Source organism: Carassius auratus, chromosome 43 (assembly GCF_003368295.1).
Source record: "Carassius auratus strain Wakin chromosome 43, ASM336829v1, whole genome shotgun sequence".
In the NCBI taxonomy this organism is placed as follows: domain Eukaryota; kingdom Metazoa; phylum Chordata; class Actinopteri; order Cypriniformes; family Cyprinidae; genus Carassius; species Carassius auratus.
Window position 1 is genome coordinate 10144027 of NC_039285.1, and position 24731 is coordinate 10168757.

The following is a 24731-nucleotide window of genomic DNA, read 5'->3' on the forward strand; positions in this document are numbered from 1 at the left end:
TACATCTCAGCTAAACCTGCCTCTACCTCAGCAAATGCAAAAACCATATCAGGGCAGACGAATGCAAGTAAATGCATCAGAATGGCAGTTGATGATTGTAGACGTGTGTCTGGTTGGAGTGACGGTAGGGTCCTGGGTATCCAGACTATGTAAGTTTCAACAGGAACTCAGACAAGACTGATCCTGTTTCTGTTTTAAGGTGTTCCCCACAGACTTCTTTGGGAAGTGGTTTGGTCCTGGAAACTATTGAGTGCAACAGTTTCTGCCCACTCTTTTCAAGAGGCCTTGATTCCAGAAGAAAGTTTCCTATTCGTTTTTTCGATAGGAATTTTTGTAAACATCTTAAATAGTTGTAAGTCAGCCATGAGGTGAATCACAACATTACAGACTTTGAATCAAAGCAAAAGTGTATTTGAAAACCACTTTGCTTTCCACGATCCTGTGTTTGGTGGAGATTTCTTTCCTAAATTATGGCACAAGCGCAAGGTTGTGGGTTCGATTCCCCGGGTACACATGATAGGTAAAAATTGATAGTCTGAATGCACAGTAAGTTTGCATAAAAGCGTCTGCTAAATGCATTAATTTAATTAAAAAAAAAAATGCATTGAAATGGACTGAACAGTACTCAACAAAGGTATTTTATTTATTTTATTAAAGGTATACAATTTTTATGTGGGGCGCCACATCCAACAATTTAAGCATACATCCTGGTAGTAAAGTTCCAGATTCAGTTTGAGGATGATTCTCATAAAACTTTTTTCTGCAAGAATTATTCACGATTTATGTATACAGTGCAACAGCAAAAACTGAGAAACAAATAAATGTATATTAATATATATATAAATATTTGTTTAGAGCGACTACAAGTCAAGCTGCAAAACCAAACAGGACCACACAGAGATGGCCAATAGACCACTATACCAGTCGCCTTAACTTGACTGTAAATAAATACATATGGATCCATCCAGAATTATTAAACCGAGCAAAACACAAATTAAAAAAAGCAAATAAAAACATTGTGAATTTGTTGAATGTGGCGATCTGAAGGCAGCTCAACATGAGCAGTGAACAGTTCCTCTCTCAGAGTGAGTGCTAATGCTCATATGTAAAGTATATAAACACTACTGACCGCAGCAAATTCCTCTAAAAACACACATCTTCAGCAAGTGTCCATTTTAAAACTCTTACCAGACATGTGACCAAAGCAATCAGAGAACACGCATGCACGGTTTGTTTATTTGCACACTAATAATAACGGACTCACGCGTGTCAAATAATGTACAACTTCTGCATGTCACTGTATTAGTCTTTCCTTCCATTACAATCATCCATCAAAACTTTACTGAAAAGAGACTGGTTTGCTTTATTCACGCCATACAGGCAAGTCCTGACTTGAGCATAAAGATAATTAATAGAGGTATTTGTTCCCTCCAATCGTTGCATAAGTTAAGTTTGCTTATGATGAAGAAAGCACATTTGTGCTAACCCTCCTGGAACTCATATGCTGCATCCGAAATATTATACTTCCCTACTGTGTAGTAGCCAAAAAACAGTACGTGAGGCGAGTAGTATTGTCCGAATTGATAGCATTGTTGACGAAAAGTAACCAGATGACCTATTTATGCCCGGATTCTGAAGTGTGCATTCAATGGACACTTTACTATCCCATGATGCCACAGGAGAGGATTAATGAATGGTAGTGAAGAGACGCAACTGACACTGGTCAGTCATATGACAACATGGCGCATGTAGTGCGTACAAATTTAATTCATACTATATAGAACATACTTTTTTAACTGTGGTGAAGTAAATTCAAAGTAGGTAAATTCAAAGGTAGTAACTACTCAGACAGTATGCGATTTCGGATGCAACGATACAGATTAAATTGCAGTGCCTGCAGTTCAGAAAAAAATTCGTTTGTATGTCTATGAGAACACTCGTGCGATTTTCGGCCACAGTGAAATCACTTGAAAAGGGGCGTACTCCACATAATGTGACTTGATGCTGATTGGACGATATATCCAGAAACAGAACAAACAGTTACAGTTAGTGTAACACTGTGGTTGAATGTGATAGGAAACACTTCAGTGCTTTGGTGGTGCGCGTCGCCTTATCGCCCGATTGAAGAAACGCCTCGTTCAACCTCGTACCTTTCATGACCTCGAGAAAATGCGGGATGAAAAAAAATGTGTGGATTATGGCCAAAGATTACTCAAATTTGAATTTCAGTTAGTAATGGATCATTTACTGTACACTGACTGTTCTCTCTCAGGTCCTCTTCCTGATGGTTGGGAGCAAGCTATTACCTCAGAAGGAGAGATCTACTATATCAATCACAAGAACAAAACCACCTCTTGGCTGGACCCACGACTTGACCCGCGTTACGGTGAGCTTAAAGTCATAAAAGTTCATAGTAATAAAAATAACAATAATCACAATAAATTACTTATGATTGGACTTTGGTCTCCTAGCATAAAATTGTTGCCACCATTAAAAAAAAATAATAATAAATAAGCCACCCGAGTAGTGATACACAAAAATTTTCATCTGAAACGGCAAATCAGTTTCATTAATGGAAACCGTTAACGCTTCATCAATGATGCATTATAAACATTGGGAGTGTGGATAAGCTAACAACAATTAAATACGTCTGCATGGGGCGCCCTTCACTATGATCAAAATTGATACTAGAGTAGAAGTATGTAAAAAATAATAATAATGGTTATGGCTAAAGTATCAAGTACCGGCTCGTTGTTGAAGAACTTGAATACGACTGGTGTATCACCTGTGTACAAATACCCTAAACTGAGTACCGAGTTCAGTCCCCAAATTGAAATACATTTATTCTTAATTTTGGTTTTTGGCTCAATGAGGACTTTAATTTCGGTGTTTGGTGTTTCTGTTAAAAATTAATTCCGGTGCATCACTGTACGTAAGACCCATCATTGCAGTGGTCTCATTGTTAAGGGCCTGTTATGCACTCAAAGTCCCAGTTCCACTGTGGTAAAACAACTGTAACTGTCTCTTATTGTTTTATTATCATGCTGATTACAATCGAGTGTAGATGGCTATTTTCTGCGCTGTGTGTGAGTGTGTATGTGTTTTTGTGGCACATTCAGACCGTATTCCTGCTTCCTGTGACTCATACTGAGGTTAGCCAAAACTGCTCCACACTCAGGACTCTGCTATGTGATCCCTGTACTCACACACACACACTCACAAACTAGCTCAAACTGCATCTGATTATGCCCCTTCCCTAAACCCCTTGTTCTGATATGCATCCATAATCCATATGCAGAGACGATGAAACTCACCTAAGCAGTGGAATTGTCACGTTAAACTAATCATCTGGTTTTTTTTTGCTGTCAAGATAAATGGTTCACCGAAAGGTTGTCAGACTGAAATGGTCGTCCTTTTTCTACCCCTTTCAGTCCCTCTCTTTAATCTCTTTCTATGAGCACACAAGGCTCACAAAGAGATGAAGGCTTCTTCTTGTGTCACTTTGAGTTACTCACGCTTGAGGTGCTTTCCCTTCATCCCAAAGGAGTTTTCCCTAGGGACACTATCTCCTTCATGTATGAACAGGCATGTTTTGCCCCATTTTTGACCAAAATTCAGCTACAAAACAGGTCTCCATACACCTAACACGCAAGTGGTAAACAGTCTATGAAGGGCTGGGTCAGGCAGGAGAGAGAGGGAGAGAGAAAGAACGAAAGACAAAAAAGGGTGGTGGTGGGGGTCTGCTCTGGTGGGTGAAGCCCTTTGAAGATTTATAAGTGTTCAGCCGACGAGGCTGGTGGGCCCCTGAATTACAGACGTAATGTGAGGGGGAGAACTGCAAAAGGGGTAGACACAGTTAACTCATTCCTTGCCGGCAGATTGAGACTGTTGGGGCGTTCCCATGTGGTCTTTGCTTATGCCGGCATTTTATTATGACCTTTGTGTTTGTGTTTTTATCCCTCAGCTCCTGTCACTGAGGTCAATGAACCGCAGACATCCGAAGGAACTTTTTCCTCACTAACCTCAGAATCTCTTCTATAAGTTAAAAGAACTTTAAATACTCCTTGCACCCGTCGAAACCCAAAAAAAAGATGATACAATGTGTTGCTAACCCGACATGTTGTCCCGTCTGGGTCTCCGCTCACCCATCGGAGACACACAGGTAATTTGAGCAGGGAATAGAATAGGACTGTACTCCTTTAACAGAGAACTGAAGTCTGGCCATTCTCTCTTTCTGTCTCACCCCCCTTCCCACCCCGCGTGAGGCCCAGCGCAGGCAGAACTGTTCTCAGCTGCACATCTAGACGGACTTGAGTCGGTGCCAGGCCTCTCGAAGCTGCTGCTCTGCTCTTAATCTGTTCCAGACCTTTTCAGTCAAAGAGACCCAATGTGAGAGAGAGACAGAGAAAGAGTAAGGGGGCAGGCGGAGGCAGGGCCACAGAGGGGGAAGGGAAGAGGGAAAAGAAAGGGAGGAATAGGAGAAAAAGGAAGAAAGTCCACAGGATATGCTTGTGCCTCTTTGTGGCAAACAGGGCATAAGGCCTGGTCTGAGACTTTATGATGTATTTCGCACTGCATCTGCCCCTTACACTCCACAAACTCCATCTTTTTTTTTGCTGTGGTGTAGTTTTTGAGCACAAAGGCTAACTGGAACCCTCAGTTATCTGCCATGTGCTGCAGGCGGCTTGGATTATCGTGGTACTTCAGTGCAGGAGTTGGCACCTTGTTGGCAAGTGCAGAGTGATGTCATGCTCTTGTGAAGCCCTCATCTTTTCCAGAGCTTTGAGCCGACACACAGACTCATGAGCGATAGCATAAACACTTCGCGACTCCCAAGGCGCTCGCCTTATTGGGAAACAGGGTGATGAATGTGACATCAGTGGTTTACATTCGAAGGTGACCGAGTTTATCAGTGCATTCGCAGAGTTTGTTTGATTAAATGTTAGTGGTGCTCCCCCTTACAGTTCCCACTGCTAAGGTTGTGTTGTCTGGGGTGTTCATGTGTTGCTAGAAAATTTAGAGTTAAATTAGGAGTTCTAAAGGGGAGTGAATGGTTTTTATAAAAAGGATTTCATTCTGACATGGCGTGAACACAGATTTTGTTCAAATGTTTCTCCTAGTGTGGCCAAAGTAAAGAGATTTCAAGTGTAATCTAGTGAAATAATTGGATAAATGATCAGATATTTGTGGTTAAATCAGGTTTGCATATTGGAAGAACACTGTGTGTATAAAGAAAAAGCCAAGAATCTACTATAAAGCACTTTAATGACACAGTATGACTCCGTTATTTGCTAGATTATTTGTATTACTTGGATAATGGAAACACATTTGCATTTCTCACTGCAGTAATCACTAATAATAACTGTGAAAGTCTCCAAGTCTTAATGTATACATGCACCACCTGCTGTTTCCACTTGTTAACTGATACGGCTTCCATCTCGCTTTCAACTGGTTTCCTACTACATGCTAGTCACAGCTGAGTTTCCTCATGCTGGCTTCCGGCAGCTCACAGCTTGCTTTTGTGGCCCGCTGAGGTTTTTGTTTGATAGGATATAGAGAGCCTTTTCTTCTGGACACAGATTGACTCTCTTTCCCCGTCTCCTCTGCTTTGTGCGCTTATCTCTTAACTGGAAACGCAACTTGAGCACTACTTTTATACAATAAACCTGTTAAATCGACAGCCAGCAAATATTTACAAAGGCTTCAAAGGTCTTGGTGCTACGTTTCCTGACGTTTCCCAACACCACTTCGGTCTCACCTGCAAAAGACGTGGAGCTGCCATTGGCTGGCGCCTTTGTGAGATGTCCTGATAAAGACTGTTATTACTGGATGGTCGTGTTCCAGAACTAGCGTGGAGAAGACGGGCAAACTACGTCAATCCAAGCTTTTATCTCTATCAAGCTCTCTCTTTTTTTTTTTTTTTTTGTCCTTCTGGCACGTTTCCTCCTCCTCTTAAAGGCTCATAGGAGAACACGTCCATGGCACGTACCTGTAGTTCTGCTGCACTTATGCAACACTGAGTCATTCGGCCACATGGATAAGACTTGTTTGTGTGCTCTTGTCATCTCCGTGCTGTGGTAAGGAGTTTCCCAAGTGAGATGCCCACAGAAACTCCACAGCAGTCAAGTACAGACAAGTCAGGGAAATCCAGATCTGAGAATCGAGAGTTTTTTTTGTTGTTGAGTTCATGTTCCCAGATGCAACAAATCGGCCTGTAACTGCTCACTCCGGCTCTGAGATCAGCCATTGCTCCACCACCAGAGCCGTCATTCGGCTTCAGTAGACCTCCTATCTATGCAAGATAAGAGTCTCTAAAGAGAAACAAGCACACAGACACGCACACACCCCCAATCGCTCCCATATACATTCCCACACACTCTTCCACGCCTCGGGCGGTGTGGGGGATGGTGGTTGTGGTGTGTGTGAGGCGTGGTGAGACTCTGATCTGATTCCCATGGTGAGAGGAGAGTGGAGACTCATTCAGGCCTGAGGTAGTGTAAACACACTCTGATTGAATAGAGATGAGGATAAGCGGGGAAGACGGAGCTCCCTCGCGCATGACAACGCCGGCTCCATCACAGCTTTGTTGTCACTGGTGGCCCCAGTGCATAAGTAAACAGCAATTTTCATTGGTCCAATTACTGTAACACCCCACCTCCCATGGTCCAAAACATTTGTTTCTGTGTTTGCGTCTGTGGTAATACGCATTGCTCCATTCACTTGCATTGAAAGGCCTTTTTATACCCTGTATCTTATACGTAGCTAATGCTACTATCCGCTTTAGTGACGGATTTTATGAATGGTTATTTTGTCTGAAGATTGAACTTTCAGGTATTTATTCAATTTTTGAAAAACACATAGAAAATGTATGAACAAGAAATCTGAATATGTAAAATTCTGAAGAAAAAAAATGTGTGTATATATATATATATATATATATGTATATGTATAAATAAATTCTGAATATATATATGTTGTTAGGTCTGACAACATGAATGTATATCAGAATATATAGTCTAAATCTATATATACAAATAAGTGTGTGTGTGTGTGTGTGTGTGTGTGTGTGTGTGTGTACTAAATCTATAGATGCAATATATGAATTCAAATCTCTCTCTCTCTCTCTCTCTCTCTCTCTCTCTCTCTCTATATATATATATGTATATGTGTGTGTGTATATATATATATATATATATATATATATATATATATATATATATATATATATATATATATATATATATATATATATATATATATATATACACACACACATTCACAGTTTTGGAAATTGTAAATATGTAAATGTAAATCGAAATATGTAGTTATTAATTTATATGCATACAAATGATATATAAAATTCTGTATGCTTCTAAACACTGCATTCTAGTAGTGCTTGTATACACAATATAGTAACACCATAATGCCATGACAAATAATATGTTTTATTTAAATGTGTGGGACTATAATTTCTGTTGCGAGAATATTTGGTTTAAAATGTAATCTATATAAAATAACGAATTAATGTTTACATTTTATCATCCGAGCGAATGAAACATCCAAATGTAATTAATATTGTGTCCTCAGCTATGAACCCGCAGCGAATTTCCCAGAGTGCTCCAGTGAAGCAAGGCTCCCAGTTGCCCTCCAGCCCGCAGAGCGGAGTGCTGGCTGGAAACAACCAGATCCGGCTGCAGCAGATCCAGATGGAGAAAGAGAGACTGAGGATCAAACAGGAGCTCCTTCGCCAGAGACCCCAGGTCAGACACGCACCTGTCAGAACGTTCTGTCCTCACACAGTCTTCTTCTGCAGAAATGGCCCAGATCTTGTTTGTGGTGTTTATTTTTGTTTGTAATGTACCGTGTCGTGTAACTGTACAGGTTGTTCTTGCATTTTAGTCATGCATCTGACAAACATAGAAAGCAACTTGTCGCACTTTGTTACCCAGTACATATAGTGTAGATTGGGTAAATCTGAAGTGGAGATATTTGTTGTGTATGTTTTTGTGAGCTGCAAGATGAGGGGGCAGATGGGGAGGTGGAGGAGGTTTTGCTCAGCTGCCCCTGCTTTGGAATGTAAACACCGTGTTGACTCGGTGCTGCAGACCCCCCTGCTGGAAAACTAAATAAACCGAGATCTTCAGGGATGATCTTACCGGCTCTAGCTCACTTAAAAGACAAATAAAGATAGGCCTTCAAATACACTTGAAGGCATTGATGTGGTGGCTGGAAATCCTGTAATGAATCACTCATGTTTTTTTTTTGTATTAAAGTCATCATAAAATTGCATTCACAGTGAATTTTAATATTATTACATATTTCCTACTAAAAACATATTCATCAACATAAAATGTAGTGCAAGGCTTGGCACAAAATTTGGCTAAGAACTAAATGAAAGGATTTGCCGGGTTCTAACATTAATTAAAAATAACAATAAAAATTGCCACAAATTCATTGTCAGAATGCATTGTGATCGTTTACAATTTTATAAGCCACCTGCATTGATATTTCCGATCATTATTTAAATGATTTGTTAACACGCCTAACTCTGGCAGCTCAAAAATATTAAAACTAATATAAAAAAACACTAAATAAATGTAAAACTCAACTCAAATAAACAGATCAAAATGAACTGTAAAGACTAGTAATAAAATAGAGTGAATAAAAACTACATTTAAAGATCAGTCAAAACAGAAGGGCATTTCTTTCTTTTAAATTATGTGATTGAATGATTCATTTGCAACAAGATGACTAAAGTGCCTTAGGAAAGTCAATGTTGACTTGAGGAGACTTTTCTGTGGTGATGGCCTGTTGAGTTGTCCTTTAGTCAGCAAAAGTTGTGACCATATTTAAGTTTCAATTATTCATAGGAAGTCTGTAATAAAAAAAAAAAACTAAGATCTGACCCTTCTGCCATACCCTAAATGATGTGCAATACACCCACACTTTTGCGTGAGTCTGTGCGAACCAGCAGTTTGAGCTGAGGCAGTAAAATAATCAAGGATGTTGACACACAATCTTGCACAATCCATTGACAAATGATAACCAGATTTGTAACTCAAGACTTGTTGGATGGGAAAGGCTTTCGTTTTACTCAAGAGGGTGATACAGGAAAATGAGTAAATCTCGCAGGTCAAGTCACTCAATGTTTTCATATACGTGTACATAGTTTGAAAGTAAAACCAGTATAGTTTGTTCCATACTTTTGTCTTCAGTAGAAAAAATGTCCCCGCTCGTATCTCTCTACTTGGAGTAAATCCAAAGAAAACCATTAATTTCGTCATGCGTTAAGTTTCCGTTCCTGAAACCCAGTCTGCTCACTTTCTGAATTTCACACTTTGACACATATTCCTTCAGGAGCTCGCCCTGAGAAACCAGCTGCCGACCAGCATGGAGCAAGATGGAGGCACTCAAAACCCTGTGTCCTCACCCGGGATGGGACAAGACGCCCGTAACATGACCACCAACAGCTCTGACCCGTTCTTGAACAGGTAAGACCCATCAAAACTGCAAAAAAAAAAGTTAGAAGACTCATAAGGACAATAAACCTTCCCACAAAGGATGTTTGGCTGCAGTGTGTGTGTGTGTGTGTGTTATAACACTCATTGGTGACCCCTGCTGAAGAAGCTGTGAAAAAGCAATTCAGGATTAAGCTGCTTTTGCAGAGAATTGCGCCCTCCATTGGCAGTCAAGCACATTTATATCTCTCCTCCTACATGAGGGCAGATAAGGGATTGATGTGAATAGCAAAGCGACCCGTGAGAACATGTGGTCTGGGTCTAAGACAAGGCCGTCCCCCCCTCCCACCTCTGCTCCGCTCACAAAGAGCTCATTCATCCAGCAACTCTCATGCACTGAAGCCACATTTCATTCTCTTAATTAGAAGAAACTTGCTGTATTTTCCTTCACTGTAGCATGTCCTCTGCCCTCTTTATTTGAGCACTCTGTACTGAACTATTTATAGAGAGCTTTTCTCAGACCACCAGCAAAACAACACCTTTTACAATGACTCTCAAAGGCAGTTCAAAGCAGGCCTATGACTGCAAAATTAGAAGATGAATTTTTATTTTACTCAAGATTATTATTATTTTTTTCTTTTGGAGTAACACAAATGGAAATGCACGTAGCCCCTCTGGTCCCACTTTGTCTAAAAAAATCTTGTGGCCTCAAGATAGTAACTCTTTTTATACAGTGCTCTTTATGCTAACTTTTTCTTGGTCATCTTTGCTAGATTTCAGTGCTTTGCACCATTCTATTCTTAGCTTTTTTGAGATTGGATTGTGGTCAAAAATAAATAATCAAGTGTGTGTTCACCTAATGCCACAGTATATTATTATATCTTTTTTTTCTAATATTATTCATTTAGTTGTATGTTTGTCAAATATGAAAAACATGAAAAGGTATATTCACAGTATAAAACTTTTCAAATGTTTGGGGTGGAGAATTTGTATATAAATACTGATTTTTGATCAAATATATCTATATATATATATATATATATATATATATATATATATATATATATATATATATATATATACTGTAAAAATCTTTTTTCCCCCAAGATTCTCTGATAGATATGACGTTTATTTGAAAACAAATCTTTTGTAACATTTAAAATTATCTTATTAATGCCTCTTTTAAACAGTTTAATGCGTCCTTGCTGAATAAAAGCATTATTTATTTTTAATCTTGCTGATCCCAAACTTTTGAATTTGTAACAAGTTATGTTATGTCTAAATCATAACATAATAACACCATTTCATATATATATATATATATATATATATATATATATATATATATATATATATATATATATATATATATTAAATAACAAATATTAAACTGTAACTAAGGAATAAACCAGCTGACTGTCTACCCACTGCCGAGCTTTGCCTGGATCTGGTTTTCCTATTTTGCTAAGCGGTGCCAGCCGAGTTATTTTCTGTTCATTGCCTGATCATTCTAGAGCTGTGCAATTAATTGAAATTGTAAAAAAATCACGATTTGAGCGAGCGTGCCTTTATAGCATGATTTTCCACGGACCTGACCTCCCCCCAGTATGCTATCCGATGATCCAATCACTGCACGCGGTAAAAGGTTAGAAATAAAAACTTGCGAAAATAATTAATATCTAGCGCGTGAGCATAGAGAGTATTGTGAGTGCACATGACGCAGTTTAAGTGAGAGGAGACATGTTTTAAGTGCGCACACTCTCTCTGAGCAAGAGCAGCGTGTATCTGAGCAAGCACGTCTGGTTTTGTGACAGAGAGCAAAAGAAATCTGCGTGCGAACAGTACACTACATATGACTAATGCATTTGCAAAAAAAGAAAAAACTCCCTGGACACTGGATCTGGATTTATTTAATTTGTTTATTTTTTGCCATAAGTCTATAAATGTTGATACACCTTTACTATATTCATAGTACAAAAGTACTATATTACAAATTTTGATAAAGCTCGAATTGGTTTTCTTTTGGAAATATGCTTCAAAAATGTGTCAAAATTGTGATTAAAATCGAAATCTCAAAATTTATCAAAGAAATCGCGATAGGTTTTTATTTTTTTCATATCACACAGCCCTAGTTCATTCCATAAATACAGTTAACAATCTAGCTTCTGAGAAATAAGTTATTAACCCAATAATAGCGGGGTCAGTTAATTATTTTTTTCAGTGGGCCGCACAAACATATGTGTTTGGTTGTGTGGGCCGCAAGGTGAAAAAGGTTGGGAACCACTGGTCTAAGCAGTTGTGGCCTGTTGTTTTTCTGTGCAGTGGGACATATCACTCCAGAGATGAGAGCACAGACAGTGGCCTGAGCATGAGCAGCTACAGCGTCCCCCGCACTCCAGACGACTTCCTCAACAGTGTGGACGAGATGGAGACCGGTACGCCACAACCCAAACACTCCAAATGTAACCACTCATAGATAACAGCACATTTGTAAACAAACCGTCTCGCTCTCAGGTGATACCCTCGTCCCCAGCTCCATGGCAACACAGCCCAGCCGCTTCCCCGACTACCTAGACGCGATCCCGGGCACAGATGTGGACCTGGGCACCCTGGAGGGAGAGAGCATGGCGGTGGAGGGAGAGGAACTGATGCCCAGCCTGCAGGAAGCCCTGAGCTCTGACATCCTCAACGACATGGAGACTGTGCTGGCGGCTACCAAGATCGACAAGGAGAACTTTCTAACCTGGCTTTAGAGCACCTGGATCCAGCACTACACCTTCTCTTCCAACACGCTGAACTGCTTCCTAATCCAGTCTGTGAAGGATGTGTAGATGCTCCGAGTTGAGAAAAGAAAAGACATTACCTACTTGACAGTTTTTTTGTTTTGTTTCGTTTTCCTTATCTTCTATTCACTACGTTTGGCCGAATGGGTTTTAAAAGCTGAGGTATTTTAACCTTTGGACCTTTTGTGCTTCTTTTTTTTTTCATGTCTGCATCCTCAAGGCTGGCCCATGAACAGACAAGTATTCACAAGCACCCGAATCTCTTTCCCGTCAGCGTGCAAGTATGCGAATGTGAAGTTGTGTGCGCGAAGTGTCGTTTCTCCCCTCATGAAAACTCCTCTCTGGGATTCCCAAGAGAGAGAAATAAAGACAGACGAATCCCTAAATCAACCTTCTGCAACCTCCCGTGGCTGCGGATCCCATCTCAGAACATCCTTGATCTCAGCTCGCCTATGTTTTTTTTTACGTACAGTAATGAGCCTGAGAAACCAAAAAGTGATGAGGAGGTTGTCTGTACGTGTTTTCTGATAGGATTGTGATTGAAAGGTCTAAATGGTAAGGCTTTGGTTAATTAAATACTGCTGCTTGGCTGTGCCAGCGTGCGTAAAACACTAGAAACTGTAGAATCAAGTGCCTTCAGACAAAAAAACTGAAACATGCTCCTGTCGTTTTCACACTAGAGATCATAGATCAACTTTGACGTTTGCTTTTACTTACCTGCTTCATTAATCAAAGTATATTTCTTTCAAAGGTTTTATAAAAAAAAAGAAAAAATATTATGTTGGGAATTAGGGTTTGATTCTTTTTTTTTCTATCTCTCTCTTTAAAGAACCCTAGCCTCTTTATGTGTTAGTTTTATTTAAACCTGATTTTGTTTCTTTAGGGTTATGGCATTCATGTGTGATCAAAGAACAAATCGGAACTGTTTTTGCTTTCATGTATACAGAACAACTATTCTAAGAGCTGCCGTACATTAGTAACTGATTCACAAAGAACACTAACTAGATGGACACTACATCATGATCAATCTGAGGGAGGGATCGTTTGGTTTTATTACCGATATCTATTTTTATCTTACGATTTTAGTGTCTCAGTTGATATGTTGTTGCCTGATTGCATACTTTATTGCAAATCTCTTCTGATTTTTTATTTTCTTTCATCCAAAAGCAAAGAACTAAAATACCATGGGCACTTTGATCAATACATCATCTCTTATATGAGCTCCAGCAGAGTCTGATTCAGTTAGGTTGATGTTTGGTGCCGAGGTGGATATGGGGAAGGAAAAGGAAGGTTCTGATGCGTTTAGATGGGTAGATGAGCATGTCTTGAGGGTTAGTGCTTTAGATTAGCTGTTAGCTTGGATTTGAATCTGGTTAACTGCGGATATGAATCAATACAGTAGACTTCTATGGAAACAATCAGTTGTCGTTTCTGTCAGGATTTCTTTGAGGCTTCCAAAGACTTTTATTGTTGTTGTTGTTAGTAATGATTCTTTTAATGGATGACAAAAAATAATTGATCATATTTTATGTATACGTAAGATATAAGCTAATGAGAAAATGTGTAATTGATTGGTGAGAAGATCTCTGATGAAGCAAGATTTGACAAGTCCTCTTAATCTGGTTCTGATGGCAGTCCTGAAGAAACCCTAGGAAGGTTACATAGGTTTACATTATTTCACTAGAGTAGAACACTACAGGGATTTGCCCATTACAAATTTGCTGCTGATGCTTTGCATTCAGTAGTAATTCAGTCATATGTAGATTTCCACTTGTTTACAATATGGTTCCCTTTACACTACATGATTATAGTTCAATAACTGGCCCATACACTACATAGATGTTGTACTGAAATGTTTTGTTTTCGAAAAGTGAAGTTTTATCAGTATGATATTCTGTTGTCTTTTGGGGGTGGATATACCGCTATAAGATTTAGAACTCCATTGCCTCGGTAAACAAAAAATGTAATGGTCAAAAACTAGGCCATTGCATTGGAAGTTAGAGGTTATAGAGAAAATATAAAAGTGGTGTGGAGAACAAAAAGACAAGCTAAGAGAAATCTCTATTTTTGCAAACATAGTATTGCTGGCAGACTCTAGTGGAGTAAAACAGTGTTGGAGAGAGCAATGCAACAAAATGTTTTATGAATTGTGGGTACAGTGATGGTATTGCACGTTTATAGAACATGTGTATGTCACTTAAACATGATTTTATGCTTGCTTAGCGTGCAGCTGTTCAGAATATATAGTAACTGTTTACTTTTGTTTTTGTTGTAGTTGTAGTACTAATCACACAAGTTAATGGATTGGTATTTAGATTTCTTTTAAATGCACCCACAATGAATTATATCCATTTACAATCTCTTTTTTTTTTCTTTTTTAATCAATGTATGTGCATGTACCTTAGAAACTTAAGTTCTGTTACATTATATCTCTTTGCATATTACTTTCAAATTGGCCTGGAATAAAGTATATACTTTGGTAGATGCTGTGTTTGATCAGTTTAATCACTTTATTGGATCACTACCTTACATGAAACCAACATCAACACATTTCAAAAAACAGATCCTATGAACTGGTAACACTTTACAATAAGGTTCATTAGTTAACTTTAATTAAAATGAACTAAGCATGAACAATACGTCTACAGGCTTTATTAATCTTAATGTTAATATAACATTTACTAATGCATTAGTAAAATCAAAAGTTGTGCTTGTTAACATTAGTTAACACACTGTGAATTAACATGAACGAACAATGGTTAATTCTATTTTTTATTAACATTAATGTTTTTTTAATGGTGCTTATTATAAACACTATAGATGTTCAGTCTAGTTTAAGTTCAAACTCCTTATAATGTCCTGTAGTACAAATTTAACTACACTGGTGTAGAAACACAAACAAAAAAGAAATTACTTATTTCAAGAATTCACTAGTTTAAGTTTAAAAACTGCTGGGAATAACTATTTAAGATTACAATATAAAATTTATAAAACAAGACTATCTCATGCATATTAACCAAATTATGATGAAAATGAAATCTTCAGATTATGAATAGCTTGTATTTGAGCCTGTGTTTTCTCAGCGGCTCCATTTTAAATGGTGGCATCATGTTCCTCACTGCAGGACGTGAAATTAATATTAACCGTGTTACATTTACATTTGAACGTATATAAAACATGGGATAATACATAACAGAGTGCTACAGTCCGGTTCCGGAAGTAAAAATGCTGATAATTTTCTCCTTAGGGATATTAATTTTTAACACTGTTTTCTACGAGCTGTAAATGTGTTTAAAAGCTGAATTTGTTGTTACCCATGATACTGTCCAGAAGTCCACCAGAGTAATGTCATATAGATATATATATATTTGCCATTACTCTTGTGGACTTTTTTGTAAAAAAAAAAAAAAAAACAAGACACAAAAAAACCTGTTAAACACTGTTATGTGTAATTTTGAAAAATAACAATTTTTATTCTTTTCATAAATACGTAGTGTTATATCATTTTTATTCAGTTGTTATTGCTTCATGGAATTGAAGTTCTTTAACTCTTTAAAAGCCATTAAAGGGTTAGTTCACCAAAAAGTCAAAATGATGTCATTAATGACCCTCATATCATTCCAAAACCAATTAGACCTCCGCTTATCTTCGGAACACAGTTTAAGATATTTTAGATTTAATCTGAGAGCTCTCAGTCGCTCCATTGAAGCTGTGTGTACAGTAGGGCTGTCAACGAACATTCTAAATTCGAATATGTATTCACATAGTTTTAAAAAAACGAATTTCGAAGGTGAAAAATAATATTCGAATAAAAAAAAAAAATTTGGAAAAAAAGGCCCGCGGTAGTAGAGGCGTGGTTGTCTGCTTTATGAGTGGGCATGCTAGCGCGCCTGAGGGTTCAGGGACAGGTCACAGCCTCACAGGAGTCGCACTGTCTGACACAGCATCACTGCTGAAAGTTGACGTGTCTTCATGGAAGATGGCAGCAAGTGCAAAGCCCAACTCGACTGCAGCAGAGAAAATGAGGTAAAATTGTTGACCCGCGAGATGAAGTTGAATGCAAGCTATTTTAGATACAGTTAGCATACCATTCGACCACTAGCAATATGAGGTCACATCTCAAAAATGTGCACCCAAATGAGCATGGCATAATGTGTGGAACTCCAGCTAAACAGTCACGTCTTGACACTTACTTTGGGCTACTTTGCATCGCCCGCCACAAACTCTTTGTCTGCAACACGACAAGAGGCCATAACGGATAAAATAATTTTGTTCATTTGTAAGGACATGAGACCGATCAGTATCGCGGATGGGGCACGCTTCAGGGAGTTCTGTCAAGCAATGGATCTGAGGTTTGATTATTTATCGTTTCATGTCAAGGAAAAGTTTCATGTTTACCACAGCAAAGCTCGCTCGGAGCATTCAATGTCAGTTCTATATGCTGTAAAACTTCAATTTATATTAATAATATTTGTTTCAATCACTGAATGAAGCCTAATATTTGGGACAACAGTCGCGACCTTAAATAGTTTGCACAAATATTAGTTTGTTCATTTAAACCATTATGCGCAGAGAACATGAAGGTGAGAGAGCGTGAGGTCTGCAGTCTTGGCCATTCGTTGATTTCCTTGTTTTTGTGTAGGTAATACGTTGTCATATATGTTTAAACATAAATCGACTATCTATACAAGTAGTTATGTCTCTTTTTGGCCTGTTATTGACGTAATGCGCGTCATTGAGGACATGCGCAATCAGATGTTCGAATAGTTCGAATATTCTTGTATTTTTTTAGGGGGAATATTCGAATGTCATTTTTGAGCAATTTTGACAACCCTGTGTACGGTATACTGTCCATGTCCAGAAAGGTAAGAAAAACATCATCAAAGTAGTCCATGTGACATCAGAGGGTCAGTTAGAATTTTTTTAAGCATCGAAAATACATTTTGGTCCAAAAATAGCAAAAATAGACTTCATTCAGCATTGTCTTCTCTTCCGTGTCTGTGTGAGAGAGAGTTCAAATCAAAGCAGTTTGTCATATCCGGAACGCGAACGAATCATTCAGTTCACCAAATCGAACTGAATTGTTTTAAATGATTCGCATCTCTAATATCCATTAATCCACAAATGACTTAAACGGTTAACTTTTTTAATATGGCTGACACTCCCTCTGAGTCAGAATAAACCAATATCCCGGAGTAATTCATGTACTCAAACAATACACTGACTGAACTGCTGTGAAGAGAGAACTGAAGATGAACACCGAGCCGAGCCAGACAGATTAAAGTATGTACTTTGGGAGATAATGTCTTTAATCTGATACTCATCATGAGTGAAGAATTACACTTATATTGTAACTGTGCCTGAGAAAAAAAGCCTTTACACAGTAAAACCTGCAGGCCACCATACATGAAACCACCTTTCGACAAAACACCCCTGAACTGTAACCAAAAGATAATCCAATATGGTCTCCCATATTTCTTTAAAAAGATTTTTACGTATTATTTTATACATGCCACATCAAACTCACCATCATGTTCTGAAGTACAACTAGACTAGAAAAGAAAGAAAAAAGCACAGACACTGAAAATACACTGAGTTCAAGTATGCTCTTCTTGAAATGGGGGCCAGGGCCCAACAGGGCATGACAGCCTCAAGATAACTTTAAGATAAGACCAAACAACTATAAATTAAGATTTATTTATTTAAAAGAAGAAGAGAAAGAAGAACCAGGGTTTCCACTGTATTGAAAAATCTGGATGTATGATGGATATTTTATCAGGCAGAAATTGTGAGTATAACGCGATGTGAAGGCTTCCTAGTCAATGTTCAGGGGTAACCATGCAGCTCCTGGCAATAAAAACAAGGTGTTGAGGTATATGACTGGGGCCTATTGCTATATGGTTGCTAGAGTCCTCTGGCTTTGCGTTTCAAGGTAATAAATAGGCTGTTTCTGAATGGCTGCTTATTAAAGAAACTATAAGCACCTCTCTCTGACCCTTTCACAGCCGTTCAGCTTCTCCTCACTATCTGTGGGAACTACACAAAAAGACTAATAAGAATAGTAATGAGCAATAGTGAAGTTTTGCTTCGCAGGCACCACTAAAAAAAAAACCTGACAAATTTAGCATCTTTGCCAAACAGCCCTGCTTCATTTCAGATTCTCGGTAGGCAGGTCACTCAGTTTTGAGACCGAACCAAACTCTGTGTACACGTATACTCACAATGGAAGCTTTCGCAAGTACCGTTACAGCGCGTTTTCTTATAATATAAACAAGTGAGAAACACTTACCCAATGACAAAATCAGACAGGAATGAATGAAGATGAAACACAAACAGCGGTTCATTTTCTTTATGAAAAACTAAAGTCGTACTACAATCCCAAACTGAACGACAGTCATGAAGGACGGAAAAAAGCTCAGTCTGTCCTCATTATCATTATCCACCACTTAACTGCTTCAGGTGCCATTCAGAGGGATGCGATAGACTTAAGTTAGATTTTAATGTCCAGTTTTAATAAACACCAGCACAACTGGTTGACATCAACAGCTGTAGAAACTGTATATGGTCTTTACTGGGGGTTTGGACTGTACATCTGTCGATCGGTCGGTGTGTGTGTGTTCAAAAGCTGGAGCTGCGCTGCATAACTGATGCAACATTATTGTCATGTTGATGCTTTTTCGTTGTTCTGAAAGTAGAGGTCAAACTGAGTGATTTGAAACACTTTTTATTTATGTTTTTAAGCATCAGTCTCTAGAGGGACAAATCAAAATACATTTATTAAATCCCCTCAGGCACGTCCAATTGAGCCAGAAATCCCATGGCCACATGTATTTAATAAATGATCAAATCAATTGATCATGTATTTTATTTGCAAATGGTGACTGAGTCTATATGTTTTTCAAAGCATCACAAAATTAAAAAAAACAAATACTGTCCCAAATCACTGTCTTTTCAAATTTATGACCACTTAATGCAAGCATTAAGACCAATTAATGCAAGCATGTAAAGAGATCCATCTCCAACATCAGTGTTTGTGCCTGGCCTTAGTCTATTGTCTAATGTTTTTACTTTTACACTGCATTGTTTTTTTTAAGGCTACTATTAATATAATTACAGCATTCATATGAATCTTAAAATTGGCTGTGCATCAAAACCTGATTTTTATTACTACTTGTGAACTATCAAGGTTTTAGGGCTGTACTACATCAATATTTTTCACCACAACGTGTCCCATGTTAAGTATTGAAACCGTAAAAAAAAATATTAGACAATTTGGCCATATTTCTGCAGGATGTCCAAAATCGGCACATGAATTTATTTGAAAGAGATTTTACTTAACAGAATTCCATTAAAAACGTTAGGCCTTTCTGTTAAACGTAAATTTGACATGCACGAAAATGCTTACCGCCAATTTTCACAAGAAAAGCAAGACTTAATCACATTTCTGTAATTTACACTGAAAATACAGAACCATGGGAAAACTGAAGCCACGGTATTCTACTTTACACATCTCATTAGTGAGCTAATCGCTAAAGTGCTAAAGACAATGAGGGACTGAAACCTTAAACATAGTCATACTGATGCAAAAGAATATAACAGGCTGCAGAAGAGGAGGAATTCATTAGTACAGAATACATTGATACAATACAGTGTGTACAGTATTGCAAAAATGTGAAATACATTTTCTGTTGTAGTTGGTTGGTTGTGTTTGAATTTTGAAATGATTTGGTCTGCTAGCGAATGCTTTTCTTTACTCTGACCTCAGCTGGTGTTCTCACATTTATCTCACCAGTTACTTCTAGTCTCCAGGGCACAGATGTTGTTTAAGATCATTCCTCGAATTTGACTGCAGGAAATGAAGGTACAATTTTTGCTGATCTTTTCCACACCAGCATAAAACAAAATGATCTGCACCGACAGCAAAAAACCTTCTACCGCAGCGATGTCATGGAGCCAAACTTCTGGAAGAAAGGATCTTTCTGCTCATCTTGACTGCTAATCAACTGAGTCTTACATCTCATCCAAACCATAGTCCTCTTCAGGGAAGTCTCCCACAATCACTGAGAGGGGCTTCATGAAGGCGCCATATTTTGGCTCACATTCAAAGTAACGTTTCCCATTCACACTAAATCAAGACAAACATAACGCATCGGTTAGACTTTCTCATAAGGTTCATGGAAGAATCACATTAGTCAGTTTCAGACACATGCTGCTTTAATTCATAAACATAAATAACTTGGGTGTGCACTGACCTGCCATCATGCTTCCCAAGCGGCTCATCATATTTCACACCAACCCAGTAGCCTGGTTTGAAATCTACTGTACCTGCAAACAAAGAAAGCCCAAGATTGAATTTAAGCCCAATTCAATATAACTAGACAATAATGGCAATAATTAAAAAAGAATAGTTATTATGAATATTGTTACCACTACTTTATATTATTATATTCTTAAAAATAAATAAAATAAATAAATAAATAAATATATATATATATATTTTTTTTATAACAATAATCATTTAAAAAAATATTAGTAAGTAATAATGCATTTAAATGCAGCATTTTTCTCAGATTTACACAATTCACATGGGACATATTTCTCAGGTCGGAAAAAAGGAATCTGTATGTGTAAAAAAAAATCACATCTCTAAAGACACCAGGGAGCCCCAGGTCAGGATTATGTTTTACACTTTTAAAAAGCATCACTAAAAATGTGATCATAATTATCTCTTGCCTCTATTTTGAGTAGATGTAACATTCAATTGGTAAATCAGAGCAATAGATGTGATTAAACCAGGTCATGCAAACAACACAAACAAAGCCTTAATCTGAGAGGTGTGATATGAAAATGAGGGTGAGCTTACCCACAAACATAACAGTGCCAATCTTGCTAGGCTGCCCAACAACTTCAACTTTGCAGCGGTTCCCAACAGCAATGGATCCAGCAGCCACCTTCTCCTCCTCTTCTTTCTTAGCAAGAGCCTCTTCTTGCTTGGCCCTGTTTTCCTCATTAAATCGACCTAACTTTAAATTCTTCTTGAAGGTCCGTATTGAATCTGACAAATAAGAAACCTGAAAACTTAGATATTTTCTTATATTAATTCTAGAGGCACTTTTAATATGTGCAATCTACATTTCTCAACCATTATAGACTACCTAATTTTAACGTAACACTATTTCATGCATTGAAGCCAAAAATGCAAATGGAAATATATTGCATAATTACACCACGTTCAGCCATAATTTTTAAAGTCAGTATGAGATTCTATCTATTTTTTTAAATGCAGGTTACTGAACTTCTTGTGAATTATGTCATGTATATTTACTTGATTTTTGTCCGTTTTAATCAAAATGTTAACTCCATTTAAACCCTACACTCTTCTTACAGTTAACTGCACGATCACATTTAGTCGATCTGCCTCCTTCTAGTCAACGATTGACAGAAACCTGTTCAACTTTCTTTTGTTTTTTAATCTTCAGTAGTCCATTTAACTCACATGTATGTCACAATAAGGAAGATATGACCCGACTCTATTTCCATTTAATTTCATTGGGAGTTAAATCACAGCTCTACTATTTAAGCAGTTACTTTAAATTGCTATAAATTAATTCACTCAGCAAATGCGTCACAGGCAGAAATATGATGTCCTATCTGGATTACCTCCTCTTTTTTCATAGGCTTCATCAGAGATCTCGAATTTATCCACCTTTGACAAATCAGTGAACTCCGCGCTCTGCGTACCACTTCGGTCTGTCACCTGCACAGAAGACAACACTACAGTATAACTCCATCTTTATTAATGCCATCAAAATGGTTTCAAAATGTAAAGAATGGCAGAGTTTTAAAACTCAGGATATCATCATTTCATATCCCTTAAGTTCTAATTTTGTCATATGACTTGCTTTCTGTGCTGAGTCAATACCCACATGTATTCTGCACTCATCATCCACAGGATAGGAGCCGAGCAGAGCTTCATTGTTGTCTAGCTTCTGCAAGAACTTGTCAGAAGTGCTGAATAGCTCAAGGTCAATATAGGCAGCTGTGGTGCCCACAATCATCTCCAATTTACACTGAAAAACAAACAAACAAAAAAACATGTTAAATTCTAAAATAAACTATGAAATCAATATGATTCCAAATAGATCCTCACAGTTCGATGACCTGTCATAAAAATCAATTGTATGCATCCCTCAAGAAACATTGCCCTCATTTGCAACACATTTTCAGTGGAAATAATATGAAGTGGAAGGAAACTCTATTTCATACCTTTTTACCTGTTAGAGAATGCAATCACTTTGTGAAAGGCGGCAAAGTTTCTTAGGGGAATGCTAACTGTTTGTCAATGAATGCAAAATCATTGAAATATAATTTTTCTTCTTATACCATATTTTACATCACCATGGCGCTTTAAGGGCTCATTACAGAGACACAATTGCTGTTGTACTGAATATTAGATATCATGCAAGAGTGTTCATGGCTGTGATTTGAGCACATTGCCACACTGGACAACACATTATGCATCTGCATGTGATCATCATAAAACATCCACAGTTTGGGAAAAAATAAATAAATAGCATAACATATCCCAAATATCACCGACCATTAGTTGTAAGAGTTAGTTGTAATACACATGGTTTAAACATTTCCAGACATGCTAGCATAACAAAACTTGCATGTTATTTTATTAACAAAATATTTTAGTTTGTCTTATATATGCATTTTTTTTTTTTACATTGTATCAGATAAAATTCAGTATCTTATTTTTTAGCTAAGCTGTAGGTTATCAGAATTAAAAAAAAACAACTTTAAATATTCTAGCTGGTGTGCAATGAATCTAGAATATAAGACTTTAATTAAAAACTTTTCCATGATATTCTAATTACTTTGATGACATGCAGATCGGTCTGCGCAGCGCCAATGCACCTCAAACAAGCCTCTATGACGCAGTTTTCGAAATGAATGAGAATGTGACCTATTTGGACATGGGCGTGGTGTCTGACGTCACACTTGGATGTGGGTCCACCGCAGGCTGCAGTTTGACGCTTCTCCACACAGCAGCGTTCATCTGTATTTTAATAAGCGACATTGTTAGCCAAATCATAGCAGTGGGCGTTTACTTGCGAGTTTTGAATGCGCCACACCTTCTGCAGAGGCTCAAAACCTATACAGAAAACAGCCTACTACTTCAAAATTAAGTTGTTTTAATGTAAAATCAGACTACCATTGTAAGTGAACCTCAGAGAACATTATAAAATGTTAATAGATGCAATTCATAATCGCTTTATGCTGTCGTATGGTCATGATATATCGTGCCCCTCACGTGTTTCAAATGTGCCTCATCTATGGGTCACATGGTCACATTTCACTTCCATTTTGGGGTAAATAAAGGGAAAAGTAAATACTGTAATTATGAAACAAATAGACAACCGTATACTTAATGCGGGAACAAAACTAAATCAGAACCCCACGTCTCAGATAATGATTTCATGTCTGACTATTGGTAAAAAACAAAAACAAAAATAAAAACATACTAATTCACACAAGAGGCATGCCGCACCTTGAACTCCGCGATCGTTATGCCTCGGTTGAATCTCCGGTTCGTCTCGAAGGAGCTGGCGGCGCTGGTCAGCCGCACGGACACCGTGGGGCTGGAGAGGACGGTCACACTCCCGTCCATCTTCAGGAACTAACAAACTGTGATGCTGCTGGGGTGGTCGAGCTGAAAATCAAATGGTTTGTTTGGTATTCATGCAACAAATTACAGCTGTCCGGACAGAACAGTTATTTCCCCATGGCTTCCACTTAAGATGTAATATTTGCTATCTTTCAGTTTACCATGACTAGCCAGTATTCACACGCACTCACTTGACAAGTCCTTCACTTTATTCACTACTTCAGTCAGCTGTTTGCGCGTTCAGATCTCACCAGTTCCACACGGTCCAAAAACTATAAGAGCTGTCTTCAGAATTTAAACCTAAAAAAAACGTATACTATCTTCTTGTTTTGGCTCTCCTGAAAAGGTCTTCCGTCACAGACCGCGCCACTAGATTCTGGAAGATTCCACCCACCCATATTGATCTCTGAGCCAATAAGAATTGGCCATTGGGGCGGGACCTTGAATTCAACCAATAAGAAACTTTTATTGGTCTCTCAGTGGGTGGGGAAAACGTACGGTGTCGAATCGGGCTACTCAGTGAAGCATTACCCAATCACTGTTTGTTTTGTTGAGCAGACTGCTCCAAGCTGCCCGAGAAGCACACATGTTGCAGTACTGAATGTATTCCACGCGATGCTGCTAGAGTATTAGAAACGTCTCAAAAAAAGATAAAAACACGCGACAGTAAATTTATTCAGAAATTGCTAGTATATTTCACAAAGAAAGGACATGCAACGCATCGAATTAAACGTTGTTTTGAAGTAGGAAGACTGAAAACGTACTCTAATAGTCATTGCTTTATTGTTTTTATGTAGTAAAATATATAGTAATAAA

The 24731-nt window shown here is 38.0% G+C and overlaps 2 protein-coding genes across 4 annotated transcripts in view; one reads left to right on the top strand and one right to left on the bottom strand.

The window, feature by feature from the left end:
* LOC113061663 (transcriptional coactivator YAP1) overlaps positions 1 to 14723 on the top strand; it is a 33531-nt gene extending 18808 nt beyond the window's left edge. Inside the window, exons 4-8 of one of the 2 annotated variants that reach the window (XM_026230972.1) lie at positions 2273 to 2386; positions 7588 to 7760; positions 9358 to 9491; positions 11781 to 11893; positions 11973 to 14723. In XM_026230972.1, the coding sequence (XP_026086757.1) occupies positions 2273 to 2386; positions 7588 to 7760; positions 9358 to 9491; positions 11781 to 11893; positions 11973 to 12211 (773 nt within the window). In that variant the 3' untranslated portion in view covers positions 12212 to 14723. The remainder of the gene's footprint in view (positions 1 to 2272; positions 2387 to 7587; positions 7761 to 9357; positions 9492 to 11780; positions 11894 to 11972) is intronic. The other variant, XM_026230973.1, reaches the window with a different exon arrangement.
* A 4226-nt stretch (positions 14724 to 18949) lies between these two features.
* Positions 18950 to 24312, bottom strand: tbcb (tubulin folding cofactor B). Of its 2 annotated transcripts, none has more exons than XM_026230975.1 (7): positions 24107 to 24312; positions 23799 to 23960; positions 22168 to 22311; positions 21902 to 21998; positions 21105 to 21296; positions 20494 to 20566; positions 18950 to 20366 (listed from the first exon to the last, which is right to left on the bottom strand). In XM_026230975.1, the coding sequence occupies exons 2-7, from the start codon at positions 23916 to 23918 to the stop codon at positions 20252 to 20254; spliced, it is 741 nt and encodes a 246-aa protein (XP_026086760.1). In that variant the 5' UTR covers positions 23919 to 23960; positions 24107 to 24312; the 3' UTR covers positions 18950 to 20251. The 2 variants fall into 2 exon arrangements, with proteins under 2 accessions (XP_026086760.1, XP_026086761.1); XM_026230976.1 differs by lacking the exon at positions 24107 to 24312 and adding an exon at positions 23214 to 23306 and having other exon boundaries at positions 23799 to 23934.
* Positions 24313 to 24731: the final 419 nt, after the last annotated feature.

Excerpts from the sequence above, each read along its gene's own strand:
- tbcb (XM_026230975.1), bottom strand. The coding sequence starts at position 23,918 with ATGGACGGGAGTGTGACCGTCCTCTCCAGCCCCACGGTGTCCGTGCGG. Across the intron at positions 22,312-23,798 it reads TAACGATCGCGGAGTTCAAG|TGTAAATTGGAGATGATTGT; the intron begins GTGCGGCATGCC and ends TTTGTTTTTCAG. Across the intron at positions 21,297-21,901 it reads AGCCTATGAAAAAAGAGGAG|ATTCAATACGGACCTTCAAG; the intron begins GTAATCCAGATA and ends CTTATTTGTCAG.